Source organism: Sinocyclocheilus anshuiensis, unplaced genomic scaffold (assembly GCF_001515605.1).
Source record: "Sinocyclocheilus anshuiensis isolate Anshui unplaced genomic scaffold, SAMN03320099.WGS_v1.1 scaffold13, whole genome shotgun sequence".
NCBI lineage: Eukaryota > Metazoa > Chordata > Actinopteri > Cypriniformes > Cyprinidae > Sinocyclocheilus > Sinocyclocheilus anshuiensis.
The window spans coordinates 1,519,092-1,537,373 of record NW_015538026.1 but is presented as its reverse complement, the minus strand read 5'-3'; the positions used below and the strand labels follow the sequence as shown (position 1 = coordinate 1,537,373).

General features: G+C 37.2%; 2 protein-coding genes across 4 annotated transcripts in view; both read right to left on the bottom strand.

Moving 5' to 3' along the window:
- Nucleotides 1–2,951: 2,951 nt before the first annotated feature.
- Nucleotides 2,952–10,944, bottom strand: LOC107679429 (DALR anticodon-binding domain-containing protein 3-like). Of its 2 annotated transcripts, none has more exons than XM_016474975.1 (13): nt 10,496–10,944; nt 8,436–8,740; nt 8,041–8,351; nt 6,950–7,008; nt 6,764–6,865; nt 6,082–6,146; nt 5,885–5,943; nt 5,709–5,791; nt 5,506–5,632; nt 4,737–4,795; nt 4,429–4,545; nt 4,174–4,242; nt 2,952–3,994 (listed from the first exon to the last, which is right to left on the bottom strand). In XM_016474975.1, the coding sequence occupies exons 1-13, from the start codon at nt 10,709–10,711 to the stop codon at nt 3,875–3,877; spliced, it is 1,692 nt and encodes a 563-aa protein (XP_016330461.1). In that variant the 5' UTR covers nt 10,712–10,944; the 3' UTR covers nt 2,952–3,874. The 2 variants fall into 2 exon arrangements, with proteins under 2 accessions (XP_016330461.1, XP_016330468.1); XM_016474982.1 differs by having other exon boundaries at nt 10,511–10,944.
- A 3,170-nt stretch (nt 10,945–14,114) lies between these two features.
- The window catches only part of LOC107679445 (inosine-5'-monophosphate dehydrogenase 2-like), a 10,481-nt gene continuing 6,313 nt past the window's right edge, over nt 14,115–18,282 (bottom strand). Inside the window, exons 11-15 of one of the 2 annotated variants that reach the window (XM_016474993.1) lie at nt 16,471–16,614; nt 16,232–16,376; nt 15,754–15,897; nt 15,007–15,090; nt 14,115–14,655 (exon numbers count right to left, since the gene is read on the bottom strand). In XM_016474993.1, coding sequence (XP_016330479.1) covers nt 14,634–14,655; nt 15,007–15,090; nt 15,754–15,897; nt 16,232–16,376; nt 16,471–16,614 — 539 coding nt within the window. In that variant the 3' untranslated portion in view covers nt 14,115–14,633. The remainder of the gene's footprint in view (nt 14,656–15,006; nt 15,091–15,753; nt 15,898–16,231; nt 16,377–16,470; nt 16,615–18,282) is intronic. The other variant, XM_016474999.1, reaches the window with a different exon arrangement.

Below are 18,282 nucleotides of genomic sequence, written 5' to 3'. Positions count from 1 at the left end.
CATTTTAAGACTTGTTATCTTCAGAAGACCAGGGAGATTGCCCTCTCTGAAGGAAGAACGTGACATATCTAACTAAAAGTCAGGAAATGGTTAGTAGGTAATTCAAACCACTTTCTTTTATCAGCAGAGGTACAGAAAAAGCTAGAGAGAAACAGAAAGAAAAGAGGAAGCTGTTGCACTAGGTTCTTATCTGTTAACACACACATACACAAGCCTGGATGGGTGTGAAATACACTACTGACTGTGCTATCATCTGTACTCCTGTTTCCTCAGCAGAACTTGCTCTCAATCTAAAACTAAATTTAAGCCACACACATACACTCACACACACACACACACACAGAGGACTTCACTTGGAACCACTAGAAGCTTGACAGACTCCAGTTTTGTTTTAATTAGATTCTGAGGTGAGACAGACTGTTCTGGCAACACTGCAGTCTCGGCTGATATGTGATGGGATTAAACAAGGGATATAAAAAAAATTAAATGTGAAAATGGTGATCTAATTTATCACCTTTAGATTGCATTGTGTGCTAAGGCAATAATATAAGGTGTATACTAAGAGTAAAAAATATGCAATACTTGCCAATATTATTATATATTAACAGTATGTTTCTTGAGCACCAAATCAGCATATTAGAATGATTTCTGAATGACCATGTGACACTGAAGACTGAAGAGTAATGGCTGCTGAAAATTCTGCTTTACCATCACATGAATAAATTATGTTTTAGGAAAACAGTTATATTAAAATTGAATAATAATAATGATCATATAAATTCAGCCTTTGAAGAAAAAAAAAGTGAATACATTTTCCTCAGAGGTAAAAGTCATTCTAAGATATGAGTCTTTGATTTGACTCATTCCTATCAGTGAGGTTCAGAGTATAATACTTAGAATTCGACATAAACCATGTTTTGAACACACTTCAGTCAACAGCTCAAGGGCATGAGTTGACTCAACCCTGATATGTATCACAACTAATCCTGTTCGAGTGTGAGTAGAATGTTTGAACTGAATTCAGATTTCCTGGAAGCCTGTTAGTTGTGCTCAGACTGAAAATGAACAGGGATTAAAGTGGATTAGCACCTCCTAATACAATTATCAGCCAGCTGGCAAGATGCCCCCTTTTATTTTCTGGACAAAGCCAATTTATACTTATAAATGGTGCTTGGTGAGTGTTAATTTTGTACCCTGAATATGCTTGATAGCAGACCTTTCTAGCTAAAACAGCAAAAGAAAATGATCCCTGTTAGAGGGACACTTGCAGATAGTAACAATCTATCTCCACGTGTCATTTCCCAACACAACACTCCACAAACCACACCCACCTCATACTGTTATTTCCTGTCTAGGGTTCACGCCAGTCAACAAGAACAACATACATCAATATCACTCTCCTCTCCTCCTCTATCATCTCCCTCTCTCTCCTCCTATCCCTGCCAACTGCAAAAAAAAAAAAATTCAATTCCCGTGGGCACCTCTGACCTCATTCATTCATCTCGCTCTCACACACACCTCTTGAAAAGACAGCAGTTTTGCTTGTAGCGATTACACAGCGTGCTCCTTCATCCTTTGAACTCCTTTCACGCACTAGTCTCCCTTTTTCTCTCCCTCTCTGCCTCCTTTCATCTCTCCTCCCTCTTTTGTCTTCAAGGTAGATGCCCGGCAGTGATGACTGACAGCCTAACCAGAGAAAGAGCGAACGAGATTTAGCAGAAAGATAGAGTCATGATTGCTCTCCAGTGGCTGAACGATGCTATTACACTTTCTTAACATTCTAACGTCCATATCTACATGTGCATTCTTAAGTATGCAGACATCTGTGGTTACTACTGGACAGATTGGCTGGCAGTATTCTAGAGTTTAAACCAACAATAGTCACACTCACAGTCACAGCGCTGAAAACTGGAGCCATTGTGGCCGCTATTAATGCTCAGTTCTGCAGATGAGCTCTACACTACAAACTTGAGCTGCATATTTAACATACACTTCATTAAAAAGACGAGCTGCTGTCGTCAGCCCACTCATAATAATAACTATTATGAGATGTTTAGTCATGCCTGTCTGGGTCATAATTCTGGCTCCATCTCAAATTGAAGTAATATTTAAACCACACAATGCACTGAGTTTGGATGCAGTCTCAGAAATTAACCAAATATTAACTGGGATTGTCAAAAAGCCCAAGACATTTAAATATGGAGGAATAAATGCCCCTGTATTTTTTATACACTACCATTCAAAAGGTTTGTTGACAGTAAGTTTATTTTTTATTGTTTTTGAAATAAGTCTTATTTAATCAAGAATACAGTAAAAACAGTAATATTGTGATATATTTTTACAATGAAAAAAACTATTTAACATTTTAAAATGTAATTTATTCTGGTGATTACAAAGCTGAATGAAGTGTCATATGATTCCTCATTCTAATATGCTGATTTGGTGATTGTCAAGAAACATTTATTATCAAATTTGAAAACAGCTGTGCTGCCTAATATTTTTGTGGAAAGTGTTATCCAGTTTTTTCAGGATTCTGTTAAGTAAAAAAAAAAAGAAGTGCCTTAAAATCAGTTTCATGGGGCAAATCTGTTAACATAAGTTTTTTTTTTTTTTTTGAATGACTGAAGTGTCAAAACTTTACAATATCCTATTCATTAATAACAGTTAATGCAATTGCTAATACAATTACAGCATTTATTAATAATGTTTATATCTAACACAAATCTATCATATACAAAAACATTGTATAAAATTAACATTAGTTGATGTACTATGAACAAATATGAATAAATAAACAAACTAGATTAACGAATTAAGTAAAAAAAAAAATAGTTGGTTACCTAATGCATTAACTAATAACCCTAACTGTTAAGTCTCGCTAAAATACATAAGACTTGTGTACGGATAGATAGTCAAACATTTGCACACTTGAAAAACAGCCAGTCCAGAGGTTGAAGCAGACACTCTTTTAATTATGAAGTCTCTGCGGGTTGCTGGTTTTTAAATACATTGAGTGAAATCACCACTATCAAAAACTTTCAATTGTGAGAATGTTACACAGTCACAATAAACGTGTTTAGTACTCTCAGGGCTTTGAATACTGTGTGGCGTATGGCACAGATCTATGAAAAGTGAGAGTACCAACGCATCTCAACCATATGGCACACGAGGAATCTCAGTAGTACACCTGTACACTTTGAGTGGCATAAACAGTGAGGGACACTGGGGGAAACTCGAGAATTAAGACTTTATATTTGGTACAGATAAGACTATATTTATATTAAAGGAAGTAGCATCCCAGATCATGACATTTCAACAATGCCATATGATCGCCAACCACGCTGACATGATTCCTAATAAGAAACAGTGGTGACAGATACTTTATTGCATGTGCATCTATCAGACTGTGAGAACAAATGTGCTACACTGTCAATATGTGTTCAGAGTTGAACAAATAGAGCTGGGCACTTACACCAATTAAACATTATTACACAGAATACATATTCATGCAGGAGGTCAGAATCTATGGATATGGTGCAGGGGAATTTAAATTCACTGTGAAAGAAAGCAACTTCTTTTGACATTGGTAGGGGCGAATTCTCAGACTAAATAGAATTTATTGGATGAAAGGGTTGAATAGTGACAGATTTAGTGGGGTCCAAACTGCCTTGTGTAGTGCATTTCAGTTAGGGTTAGGGTTAGGTTAGGGTTTTTTAAGAGCAAGAGGACTATTGGACTATTCAGACTAGATGGTCAGGCAATTATGGCTATGAGGAACGTATCTAAAGTGTAATAGCTGAGAAAAATGGAAGAGTGCTGGCTGTTAAGGGAGAGAGTTTGTGGCTGTTGGTGTATAATGTCTGCAGAGGAGATGCTATAGTTGGGGAATTGGGGGAAGATTAAGGGAGTCCAGGGCGCTGTGGTAAAGTTCTCTTAATGCTCTCAGCAACAATAAACGACAAAACATCTGATTAAAAAGATGAGGCAGGGGCTCCTAAAGAAAGAGAGAGAGAGAGAGAAAGAAAGAAAGAAAGAAAAAGAAGGATCAGAAAGTGAATGGCCCTGAACTTGTTTAATTACATAAATTACTGTTAATGCTGATACACACAAATATGCAAAATACACATTAAATCACTGATTCATGAACAACCACACAGATGCATAATGTCTTACCCCAAGGACGTGGACTCTGTTGTAGTAGGAGCTAAAATCTTTACTGAGAGACACCAAGAATCTGCACACCTGACAAGACAAACAAAACACACACATTTCAGTAATGGATGGCTGTATTAATGAAGCCAAGACAGCAGATAGAAGAAGAGATTTGACTGGCTGAGATTACTAGGAATTGCCTTAAAATCAAAACCACATTACAAAATCCATCTGACAAAACAAAACATTTTTTTTCCTTTTTTTTTTTTAAAGTACCTGTTCAGTCCTTAAATTAACTCTGGCTGTACCCCCTTCATGCCATAGGATCTGTCCTGATTGGTCCAGCAGCTCAGAGAATGGAATGAGGTAATTGAAGAGAAGAAGCCACTCCCCCTAAAGACAATGAAATATAACAACTTAAAACAAACTTTCTATACCACTAAACACAAAACAGAGCTTGTTTGAATACATTTGGCATATGTTTTTATTCATAGCAACTGAAGAATACTTGAATAAGGACGCAACAAATAAGACTTTTAGCAAAAAGAGGATCATTAAGGCATGTTAGTTACATATTGCTTTACCTCCTCTTTTAGGGCAGAAAAGTCCAGCTCTGCGCCTTCAGGGATTTCAGGATAAAGACCTACATATTTCAAAATAGACATGGATATTATTTCACAAATGGACACAATATTTTCCTGTTACATTACTATTTAACATGCCGTTAATCAAAAGGCTCAATGGAGAAAGATGGGAATACCACACCTCTGTTCTACATCTAGGAAGTCGTGGCCTAATGGTTAGAGAGTCGGACTTGTAACCCAAAGGTTGCGAGTTCGAGTCTCAAGTCCGGCAGGAATTGTAGGTGGGGGGAGTGGTACCTTCAATACCACGACTGAGGTGCCCTTGAGCAAGGCACCGAACCCCCAACTGCTCCCCGGGCGCCGCAGCATAAATGGCTGCCCACTGCTCCGGGTGTGTGTTCACGGTGTGTGTGTGCACTTAGGATGGGTTAAACGCAGAGCACTAATTCCTAGTATGGGTAACCATACTTGGCCACATGTCACGTCACTTTCACTTCTGTATTTTTTCTGTGCATTTTTACATTGTCACAGAGCACAGACAATCTCTTTCACTGCTTTTCTATTACCTAAGTTTAGAATAGTAACTAGCAGTAAAAAACTGTCTAATAAAGTTACATTTTAAACATATATACAACATCAAATTGTTCAAATGTGGGTGTAGTCATACGCTTTAAAAAACAACTTCTCCATGACTACTGTCTTGATAATACTGCTTGGAACATGATTCATAAGTCAAGAACACTACAGTGTTTGTGTATGTGTGTGTTACCTTGCTCCACCCCTTTCTCGTAGCTGCTGAAAAGTGTGTGAAGACGAGCACAGTTATACATGACAAAGACTCCACCCCTGGGGCCCTTTGTGGACACACCACTGTCCCGCTGAACATCTAAGGTCACCTGAAAGAGAGCTGTCAATCATCTCTGATGCAGGAAAATATATTCTACACACAAACACACATGCAAATACACTCACCGGACTTGTGTGCACTGTGGACAGCAGTTCAAACCTCACGGTAGCCGAGGTCATGACTCTAATGATGTCATCCCATGTCTGACCTAAAAGAGTTTAAGGAGAGTTTACATCTGGCATTAACATGCATCACAATATGGCTGTAAAATTAACTTTTAAGACTGCACAGATAAACACACCTTCAACTTGGTCTCCATACTTCGTTTCTGAGGCCTCTTTCATCTGAGCTTTTCTTAACCTACAGAAATACACAGCCAAACATGTACCACTGTAGTCATCAGACTTATAGACTGAAGTCTTGTAAGAATGATTTATAGAGTTGATAAAGCATTAAATAGAGTTGACAGAGAGTTGCTGTTCTAAAGTTTTGCCTTACTGAAGATACTGAGCTGCATTCATCTGAATGCCAAGAGTTTTAACAGGACCACAAATCACCAATCTCTAATACAGAGGAAGAAAGCAATTATTCATTTATTTATTCATTCATTCATTTTCCAGCAGAGATTGTCTAAAATGTAGTCATGTCCAAATGTGCACCATCTGAGCTGAAAATTGTGTATTCATCCATTTGGGAGTATTACAATGGCTTGATATTGCTGTAAAGACTTTTTACAACTTATTATGACTTATTATGGGTTTCCTTTAATGTCTTTTAGATTTTATGCCATCAATATGCTACTTTACACCTAAAACAGTTATATACACTTTTACGCATACAGTTTTACAAACTTGCTCTTCCAGGAAGTGGAGAATAAATATTGATCAGATCCAATGAAGTGCTCTCTAAATTAGCGTGACCCCTGCCCATTTCCAGATGCTACTAATTAGGATGTACCAAATCATGGTTCATAGCATGGTTAATAGCTTTGATATAACTAAAACCTACTGGCTACTTTAGGAAAAAATAAATAAATAAAAGAATGAGTCCTTTGATCGGTTCAACCAAAAGTTCCTGTTACAGGAAATAGCAAATACAAAACAGAAAGCAATTGTTTAATATGTAAAGCATGCTGAAACAGCTGATGGGCAAATGTGTCTGTGGGGACAGAGTGTAAAACCTGCGCTGCTGTTGCACCCGCCGCTCTCCACAACATGGCTGTTTGTTGCTGACGAAACTCATCCTGACAGGAAGTGACATGCAGGACTGTTGCCGTAGAGACCTGAAATAGAGAAATCCATTACGTCCAACTAAAATATGGCAACTCACTGTAATGTAAAGCAGACAGAGGGTACTTTTGACTCACAGGGAGATCTGCAGTTGCACTGTCCAGCTGGGCCAGATGACACAAAGATTCTCTCTGCACTGAAAATAGAGAAATTACTGACTTATGTATAATACAGAAGAAAACTAAGGCTATCCAATAGTTTATCACTGAAACACTATAGGAGTAAAGCAGTCCTTGTAAAAAATCTGGTTGCCATGGCTCAGTGCGGTCCAGTTCATCTCATCATTTCATCATTTCTCATCACATGTTCCTTTTCAACATTTTATTCTTCACAATGTTAGTTTGTGACAAATCACATCTAAAAGCTCACCAGAGATGCTTTTGTGCAGTAACCATAATTTCCTGCACAACTTCTATATGTTTCGTTAAGTGCTGACATGTCTCATCTCAGGCATTGTGGACGAATTTAGTGATGCATTGGTATTAAAATAATTACTACTGATGAGATCATTATTTTCATGTTAATGCCAATAACTGATTAATTGGCTGGAATTCTATACAACTTTGTCTATTAAATTAAAAATAAAATACTACAAACTAAAATCAATCATAACAACATATAGCTTTCAGTTTTGAAAAATGCATACATTTACATAAAAATATATTTAACAGTGTCATTAAATCAATTTTAAGTGAATATTAGATCATGGCAAAAGTCTAAAGGCAAATAATGGATGAAATAATAAAGCACAATTAAATTTCCAATGTTGACTTACAGTGATAAAATAATAATAATAATAAATTAAAAATATAATAAATAGACAATAACCTATATCATACCAATATATTGTGCATTCCTAGTTAAATTTACAGTGTGGTGCATTTTAATGCATCATAATGTGGTGCATTATGGCGTAAAAGAAAAAAAAAAGGAATAAATAACAAATGTCTTGTTTAAAAAATAAACATCAGCAACTGGAACTGTACTGGCTGATGACAGGGTTAAAATATTCATAAAATAAAATGCAATTAAAATCTCAACATCAAACATTCTACTCATGCAACCCTAATAATGACATTTACTGACCAAACAGACACAAATCTTGTATATAAACCAAACCATGAGGAATTTAACCCATTAGATTCCTAATAAACACACTACAGCTCACCTGTGCAAGAGCCAAGAGTGGGATCATATCCCTGAACGTTCCCGTCCTGTACCACTTGTTTAAGGTTTATCCTAACTTCCTCTTTTATCCCTCTTTTCTCTCCCTCTATTTCCTCTCCTCTGCTTCTCCTTTTCCCCCTATCTATCGCTCTGTCTCTGTAGGTTGAGTTCTCTAAAGCCTTTTTCATCTTCTCCTCCCTGTCCTCATTGGTCCAGCTGACAGGCACTGTTGGCCAATAGATGCCTAGTGTTTTCAGAAAGTTGACAATGTCACTGTCCTGTGGCAAGGCTGGACAAAAGGACACAGTGTACCTAAACGGAATAAAGAAAGAGTTGATTAATCTGTCCTTTTGGAGACAAAATTTATGCCAATATCATAAAAGTCAAAGCACACACCCTTGTCTTCTGAGATGTGCCCCGTGGTGGTCAGCAATGAGAACGGTCCGTAGCTGCCCCAGAGCTAGTGTATCCGGAGATGGTATGGTTTGTTTGGTGTGGAGGGCAGGACAGTTGATGAGGATACAGCCCTGTCTCTGGGCAGCAGGTCTCAGATATGGCGTTATTCCACATAAAACACCTTTAAATGCTGCACAGCGATCCACACACACGTGCAGGCCCTCTGCTGTCACTTCAGTGGCTCCTATCGGCAATACACCGCTGCCATGAAGAGAGCGAACACCACTGAGAACATCAGAGGGAACCTGAAAACACACACACAACCATGAAAATTACACACGTGTATTTAGTGTAACAATTTATATATTTAGTGTAGTTGCCCAAGGACACTTTCTCATTAAATCCAAACTTTTGTTGAAAATGGTATAAAGTGATTTGAAACAATGCACAAAATCAACATGAATGCGAAGATTACATTTTCAAGTCACAACGAAATCAAAATCGACAATTCTTATTTTTGTCAAATTAAAATATTGCATTTAGATTGATTTATCTTTGCACATTACTATTTTTTTTTTGTCAAATAATATCTTTAATCAAAAACATTGTCCCCTCCCCCTCACAATGACATCTCTTCTCTGATGCATAAAGGCAGGACAATAATCCCTCCCTTTCAGCAACCTGTCACTCACATGAGATCACAGCCATTAGCAAATGACAATGATCCAGCGATCCAATCAATTCCCGATTGACAAAATGAAGTCCCGCCCTACAATTCTTCTAGTTTGAGAAACTGTTTCACCAGAATAGGGGAGAAAAGCCAATTGCAATTTACGGTTTTAAGCCAACTATGAGAACTTGAGGTGAGGTCACATTCGCCGTTGTTTGGTGAAATTTTACAGGCAATATCCAGTCATTTAAAAAGAAACCCTCAAGATCTGGTGTTTCGCATGAGGGTGAAAAAGTTCCCCATGCAGATTTCACTCATGTTCAGGTTGGTCATACGAATCTGCTGCATTGACCAACAGAAAGCTGATTGATTTGAGAGTACTTCAGTGTGAGTTTTGCTTTTTTGCCAACGAAATTTTACCGAAATGCTTTTTTAATTCTATGGACATGCATGTCGTTCAGATCTACCAACAGAAGGCTGCATCAAAAAATATTTAACTCCCACAAAGAGTGTCAAAAGTATGTTTTAATTTGTACACATACATTTTTTTAACTAATTTAATTTTTACAATCACATATTTCACATAATTTATAAGTGTATATGTTGCAACAACGTTTTCAAGCATCAATTCAGTAACCACACAAGATTAGAAAATAGAGGGCGCTAAATAGATGCGCGCGAACTTATGTGGTAACCATAGCAACAGTTCGCCGCTCGGGCAGTTTTCGTTGACTACTGGACATCGACAAAACATAAGAAGGTATGTTTGTTAATGCGTACTATCATAAACGTTTTGTAACGCAAAACGTTTTGTTTAAAATGTCATTAACACTTTTGTTTTTCAGGGACGCGAAAAGACAATTCAGTTAACTGAGATTTCTCTTAAAAAGACATTTTGACCGCCTGAGTCAATAAATAATTAACACAGCACAAACTAAACAAGGTTTCTCTGTAATAAATCAGTAACGTTAATAAATCAGGACGTGATTATGGCATTGCGGTTCTCCTAATAGCCTAACTTACATGTTGTTTTTAATATTGGCATATTCTGACCTAGATCTAACGGCAAGTGAGGAGTTAAACAACTTCTACCGCAGGGTTCATCAAATTAGTGAATTCGTTCAAAATGAACAAATCGTTCAAGAACGACCCAACACTACATCAAATGTTTGGTCGATGCCAGTCTAGCTGGCGCCCTGCGTGTCTGTGCAGAGCTCGGGCTTATATTCTGACAATTCCGTGTCAGTGACTTCGCGAAGCATAACCACACGTCCAAGCAAATGCTTGAAATATCCAACAAGCCATGCGTAATATCCCCATGTGGAGAAGCGCGAGAGCGCATCTGTCAGTAATGCAGGCCAGGAAGAGCTCATAACGCACATGTACGTACATGTTTCAGACTGACCTCTCCACCGGCGTACAACATCGTCAGAACCGTGTTGGGTGACAAGAAGTCACGATTTCTCAGGTTTTTGGCGCTGCTCTCCTTGAACCAGAGCTTCTCTCGCTCGCGGCTGATCTCGGCTTCATTTTCAGCGTCTCTCCGCAACGCTCCGCTCAACGCTTTGACGGTGGACACGATGCTGAAAGGCACGGCTTCCTCCATAATTAAGCTCAATATGTTGACATTGTTATTAGTGCCTGAACTCTGAGACTGACTGTAACAGCACTGCGGTGCTGTGCTCCGATTGATCACCAATCAAAACAGATGTATGGGGACCGGAACGTTAAGAAATGTCACTGGTTAGTTAGAGGGGGGCATATTATCTTGTAACACGAGTTCCCGGTTGCGACCTTTTGAAAGGCGCCATTTTGAGTGTGGCAAAATCAGGCCTGTCAATTACAGAACAGAAAGTAAAAGTGCTCTTTTGATAAAATACGTTTTGTTCAGAAGCTGCCGTTTTATTTTAAATAATATAGACAATTATTTTGATATTCTATGGATTACTTTTCTTCTTATCACTGATATTTTACATATTCATGTGTAGTTCACACAAAAATGCAAGTTATGTCATCTTATTTTCATTTTCTGGTTCTAAACCTACGTGACTATTTATTGTGCTATATTACAAAGTCATTTGATAGCTTTGGGTGAGGAAAAGAGTATTTATCGTCGTTAAAGTATTCACTACAAATCTTACTTGACAGCTAGGCCTGTCACACATTTTCATTCATTTTATGTAAAACAGCAGCATGCACATTCTGCTATTAATTTCTGCTTTTCTAAAAAGAAAAGAAAACGAGGGTGAGTAAATGATAACAGAATACTTCAGTTTTTTGGTGACTAAAGGTCAAAAATTCCCTTAACTCCATAAAATGGAGCAATTTTTTTATAGATATATATAAAATATATATAAAATAAATAAATATAAACCAGCCTTTTATTCTATTTAATGTTTAAGTAGGCTGCCTCAGGAATATTGTTTCCAGCATAAACAAGTTTAAAAAGCATCAACATATTTTTAATGTTTGACATGATAATACTAAAATATTTCCGTATGGAACAGTAATAAGACACCATCTGTAAATGGTTTTATATATTTATCTTTAGAAAAGCATATCAAAATGAGATCTGGTCATACTGAGGCATATTTGAATGCTGGTTGTTCAGTTGCTTATTTGAGTACTTCCGCTTTGTTTGGTGCAGGTAACAGTTGACTGTAAGAGCTGAACTTGGGCCAGATTACATGTCACATGTTATGGTTGACAGTAAGATCTAGATCTCTTCCCAAAACAACTAAAACAGCAACATTGGCTCAAAGATTTCACTTTATATCCTCTAGCCAGTGTAAAATCATCCAAAACCTGCTTCAGATCACTCAACTATTGAAAACACAAACCTCTATCATTCCTCTCCATGTAGATCTAAAAAATCATTTAGGAGTTTTGATGATAAAGGCCCTAAAAAACAAACAAAAAAAAAAAAGTCGACAAGTGATGCATGACAAATGTTCTTAATTTATTTTAGAATTCCAGAGACAACATTTTGAATGTCTGATGAAGCATTTTAGTAAGAGATTATGTGATTTACTGATTAATGAATACTGAAGATTCTGAAGATTTGTGATTGTCAGGAAGTGATGCCAATCTTGGCTGACACGAAGTTCCCGGTGGCGAAACATATTTCTGGCGATCCGGGAGAAAACGTGTCATTCCAGAGCAACATCAGAACTCGTATACACACATACACATTTCTGACTCAACTATAACATTGTAGATATATTCAAATACATTTCAAGTAATACAGAAGTAAAAGTCACATACAATATCATATCTGAATGAGGCCAACTCCCGAATTCCCCCAACACTTTTTCATCTTCAAGTTCCTGCAAGAGAGGAAGGGCACGGAATCCATAGCCAGCTGTCAATCAAGAAAACAGCTGCATTATGGGTTCCGTTACCTTCCAAACTGCTGTGGCCATTTTCACAGACACTCTGTAAACAAACAAATCCACCAATATTTTTTTTTTCGTATGGAAATTTCAAGCTAATTACATTTATCAAGTGTACTTTTTTATCAAATTAGGAAAAAGAAATAACATTCAAACAGCTTTTAACACAAACAAGTTTGGCGCCTCTGCAAAAGAATCAAACTTGTTTATTTATCTTGTTTCATCTGTAGACTTGTCTTGAAAAACCTGTTCCCTATCAGAGAAGAGTGGGCAGAGAGAGAGGGAGGGAGAGAAGGAGAAGGGGGGTTATGCAAGGTAGATGAAGACAAAATGACAAGAGAGATTAAACAGGATATAAAATTAACTAAAGAAAGTCACATGAAGTAAAATGAAGGAGGAACTAGCCTGAAATATGAAGCTTAATTTTAGAAACAACAGCCTTGATGGCACTTTGTAAATACTTTAGTGAAGACTAGTTGATCTTTCACTGTCTGTCCTTTTTTTTATTTTCTCATATTTGCCAAACACAGTGAAATGAACGAGGAAAAGATGAGCAGAATGAGACAAATGAATGAGAGACTGTTTGTATCAATGTACATTTCCATAATTATTTTTTCATTTCAGTGCGATCTACTTGCGAAAGAGAAGGCAAGTTAACAAATGAAAGAATCAAGTGGAGCTATAGGTGAAGATAAATGAAAGAAAACGACAAGAGAGGAGACACATTGTACGTGACAGATAAAAACAGACAGGTATGAACGAGAGGAGATGAATAATTCTGTTACCTGCTCCTGTCATTCCTCCTCTTTCTTGCGCTCTCTCTCCCTCTCTCTGCTCCCTGGCTTGTGCGAGTTTGTCAGTGTTCTTGTATTTATACCTACTGACTTCCTCCTCAGAAATCTGAGGAACATTTTCACTTTCACTTCTTCACTAGACTGCCCACAACCTCCCCCCTCCAAACATCTCAATGTCTTTCCCTTCTCTTTTCTCTTCTGATAATTCCCATCTCTTTCTTTTAATTTATATTTCTTTGTCTGTTACATCAAAAAGTGCTTCAACTACTATGGTTGATTCACTCATTTGATTGTAGGTGTAATATATGTTATTTATTCTTAATAATATATATATATATTTTTTTTTTTTCAAATTATGAAATATATGCATATTCTTCAAATATTTTTATCAAAAAAGTTCTAGTTTTCAATATTGCAATATTGCTGCACAGTAATATAGATCTGTCAGTCATTTCATTTTTGCTGTGTATAAAAGCGTTGAGAGATTTGGGCCCAGCTGGGCTGAGCTCACTAATGGGCCAATATCATATTTCATTTATGAGGAGCCACCTGGAGCTCTCAGCCCAACCTGTCCAGGTGTGGATCCATTAGTGAGCATGTGTGAACGCTTGTTTGGAAAGTCCGGTAGTTTTGGAGGTGAAGGCTGGTTCCCTTGAGACACACTCGCAAAATGAGGAATAACGTACCAATGTCAATGTTGAGCAGCCATCTACCCACACACCCACAGATTCAGGATTTGAAAACCAATTTATGATGAAAAACACAAGCAAGTGAAAAATGTTGTAATTTACATGACAGGCACAGTTTTATGAAGGTACTCGCATGCGCCTAACTTGAACGGTCAGTTCTCTTTTTATAACAAACTTGACAGAAATCCCATTAAAATACAACACTTCCTGTTTCACACAGATACACTGCACTCAATCATCCTGTTTGCTTCTCTGGACAGAGAATGTTGACTGTGTATTGCTTATAATGATGCATATGCAGGTATGTTTGTATTTTATTAATCAAGACAAGACAAATATCTGGCAAAAAAAATGTATATTTTCCAACAAAAGTTGTCAAATGATTACAATCAAAAACAATTTTTTTTGACATGTAAGGCATCTGATACAAACAGCATGCGTTCCGCACAAACGCACACATTCACACAAACTGGCATATGCTTACAGACATTCACACACGATTTCTCTCCTCGCTAAGAGGAAAGGCGGCTGGGAAGACGAGAAAGAGGAAGCTGAGGTTCTCAGTGTGTTTGTGCAAAAGCACGTGTGGAAGTCCATTAATGGGGGTTTATGTGCATTTGGCTATGCATGTACTGGCATCTGTAGTGTCTTCTTTAAAACAGGCGTTTCTCATAGCTGAAAGAACAAAGGTCAGTTAATTTTTTTTTTTTTATTTAAGTTAAAAATTGTACATTACTCAATTCAAAAGTGTGGTTTCAGAAAGATTTTAAATTTTCTTTTTGAAAGAAGTCTCTTACACTCACAATGACATTTATTTATTTGATCAAAATGAATATTACAATTTAAAATAAATATTTTCTACGTTAATTTATTTAAAATGTAATTTATTCCTGTGACAGCAAAGCTGAATTTCCAGCAGCCATTACTCCAGTCTTCAATTGTTTTGTTTTTTTATTCTTACTGACCCCAAACCGTTGATCGGTAGTGTACAATATCTTCAGACTAAGTGTACAAATGTTCAACTACCTGTGTAGACTGTGTACTCCACCCTCCATCTGAGCTGACATTGTCCTCTTTTCAAACCTCAGTTCACCAGAATACATCATTGCCCTGAGAATGACAAATTGTCTCCAATTAACAACAAACATATACAGTATCTCACAGAAGTGAGTACACCCCTCACATTTTCATTTTCTCTCCCCGGTGTCATGTGACTCATTAGTGTTACAAGGTCTCAGGTGAGAATGGGGAGCAGGTGTGTTCAATTTGGTGTTATCGCTCTCAGTCTCTCAATACTGGTCACTGGAAGTTCAACATGGCACCTCATGGCAATATTGACACTTTGGGCCCAATTTGGACATTTTCACTTAGGGGTGTACTTACTTTTGTGGCCAGCGGTTTAGACATTAATGGCTGTGTGTTGAGTTACTTTGAGGGGACAGCAAATTTACACTGTTATACAAGCTGTACTCACTACTTTACATTGTAGCAAAGATATAATAAAATATTTACAAAAATGTGAGGGGTGTACTCACTTCTGTGAGATACTGTAAATATTGGGTTTGTGTCTTAGCAATGCATTATTGGGCTAAAGGTGCAGTGTATAATTTCAGTCCCACTAAAGGAATCAAACAGAATTGCAAAAATAAGAAATGATTGTTTTGGAAATAATCATACTTTTTACAATTTTGTTTGCCGGCACAGAAATGCTATACTGTGCCTTTGAATGCATTTAATTGCAGGTATGCGAGTAATTAGTGCGATTGCGTGTACCTCAGCTGTGTGAGGCTCTTTGCACCGATGTCTTGGCAGGAATGCTGTATGCCAACAAGAAGATATGGAACAAACTTATGGATGGAGCCTTTATCCTGAACAGCCCCTGAAACTCCCTGAGCTACTTTAATCTTATCACTCTCACTGAAAAAAAGAGACAGAGAGAGATGACAGAGGGGTTGAGAGAGTGAACATGGTTTAAATTTAGATTCTGTAGAACTTACTTTCTCAGTCAAAAAGCTGTTGTTGCTATTAGCTTTTATTAATGTTTCATATTCTCATTTAACTACTATTCCATAAATATATCTATATATCATCAAGCATTACTCTATATAAGCAGTTGTGAAATAGCTAGCATATAGCGAAGCTGTTTAAAAAAAACATGGGAACCTGTAATTAGTGGCTAAATTGTAGCAGAAACTAAGAGCAATAAGTGCAGTTTTGTATTTGGGAAAGGATTTATTTGCGTGTGTAACACCTGAAGTATCTGCTCTGTGAGCCCAAGTTCTTGTCCATGGCATCCAGTGAGCCCATCCCTCTGTACTTCTTCAGACGGATCCCATCCGAAAAGAAATATTCACCAGGTGCTTCAGAGGTGGCAGCGAGCAATGACCCCATCATTACTGAGAGACACAGGAACCAAAAGCATAAGAGAATTTAGCTTCAATTATGACGTTAGTACATATCTCATGAACCTATATCTAACTCATAACTCACCTGTAGATGCTCCCAATGCAAGAGCTTTAGCAATGTGACCAACTGTCTGAATTCCCCCATCAGCGATGACAGGCACACCAAACCGCCGAGCGTATTCTGATACCTTATACACAGCTGTTGCCTGTGGCCTCCCGCATGCTAGCACTGTGAGAGCAATGAGAAATACAGAGCCTTACTTACAAATTACTATCAAATTAAACTTGCATATTCTACAAATATTAATTGTGTAGATGAGGACAATCATATGCATTGCTGAACAAATACTCTCCACTAACTGTTGTTCATACAAACACAGACATCCATACTCTCTATCACACAGACAGACAGACATATGAACACATGAATGACTATCAGTGTATTCTTTACTCATGCAGTCATGGGACTTCAGTCAGTGACAATAAACCAATCAGTAAACGTTACAGAGGCAGTATTACATGTCAATACAAAATGAGGCCAAACCAAAATTAATTAAAGAAATCTGAATCATAGCACTTCTTTGAACTTCACTAAGTTCAAAGACAACAAGTTAGCGTCATATGAAATATGGGGGTTTATGGGGGAAATTTTCTATAAATGGTGAGGTAACATGAGAGGAGAAAAATAGGAGCCCGTCAGCAAACCCTCTGCAAGTCTTGACAAACAAGAACAACTGAGAAAGGACAAACCAAAGGAAAATGATTTGAATCATTCAAAAAAAATTCAATAATCTTTTCGCTCCACTGTCTGTTTGTGACCTTCCGCAAGACCATCACAATAAAAAGTTAGTTTGCTATGTTATACACGCACACACTTATCATTTCCAGATTTTGGGATCCAAAAGTCTGAGACTACTACTGCAAATTATACTATTTTATTTAAGCAATCTAACTAATTAAGCATTATATTAATTAGCATAACGAGTGAAAAGTTGCATGCAAGATGCATGGAAATCCATGCTGTCATCCTCCCATCATCATCATCATCACCTGGAACTAATGCCCTGCTGCAGCCAAGGGAGTTTTTGGCATTTTTGTTGTTTTAAGACAAAGAATGAGAATAAACAAGAAATGAAGGAGGGGGCAGCTGCATTGGAAAATGACAAGTGTCAACTTTTTACCCACAACCCCCTTCTGTATTCTTTAAAGTCACACCATCTACACTCTGCATACTGTAAAATGAAAAAAAAAAAGGTGTGACTGAAATGAACACGGACTATACTGAACTTTAAAACAAAGACCCCTCTGCAGTGAGACTGATGATTGTGAAACCCTCAGCTATTTGTGCTTTGCTTAGCAAGTGCACTTCATATGCTCCAGCAGCTCTAAAACCTATTTGGACACTTAAGCCATATTTTCATTGTACAAATAAAATATCAAAGCAAATGGCATATAGAAACAAGCAATGCTAGTGCTTTTCTCAGAATTTCACTTTTCTGTGCCAAATTGGCAATGACTTTTAATCAGCAACTCCAAAAGCGATTTTTAGTGAATATGCAGTCGTTTCCCCTCAAGTTCATCACATTAACTAAGATGATACATTAATGTTTTAAAGAAAGTGACCAAATATTCATGACTGTCATTTTAACAGCATGTATTTAAAAGTAATTTGTGAAATGTTAAAAAAAGCTTTATATATACAATGGGTACGGAAAGTATTCAGACCCCCTTAAATTTTTCACTCTTTGTTATATTGCAGCCATTTGCTAAAATCATTTAAGTTAATTTTTTTTCCTCATTAATGTACACACAGCACCCCATATTGACAGAAAAACACAGAATTGTTGACATTTTTGCAGATTTATTAAAAAAGAAAAACTGAAATATCACATGGTCC

Bases quoted from the DNA above. Each gene is read 5' to 3' on its own strand.
- LOC107679429 (XM_016474975.1), bottom strand. From the start codon at position 10,711: ATGGAGGAAGCCGTGCCTTTCAGCATCGTGTCCACCGTCAAAGCGTTG. The intron at 5,792-5,884 runs GTGTGTTTATCT...AAACTCTTTTAG, and splicing joins GTATGGAGACCAAGTTGAAG to GTCAGACATGGGATGACATC. The intron at 5,633-5,708 runs GTGAGTGTATTT...GCTCTCTTTCAG, and splicing joins CCACAGTGCACACAAGTCCG to GTGACCTTAGATGTTCAGCG.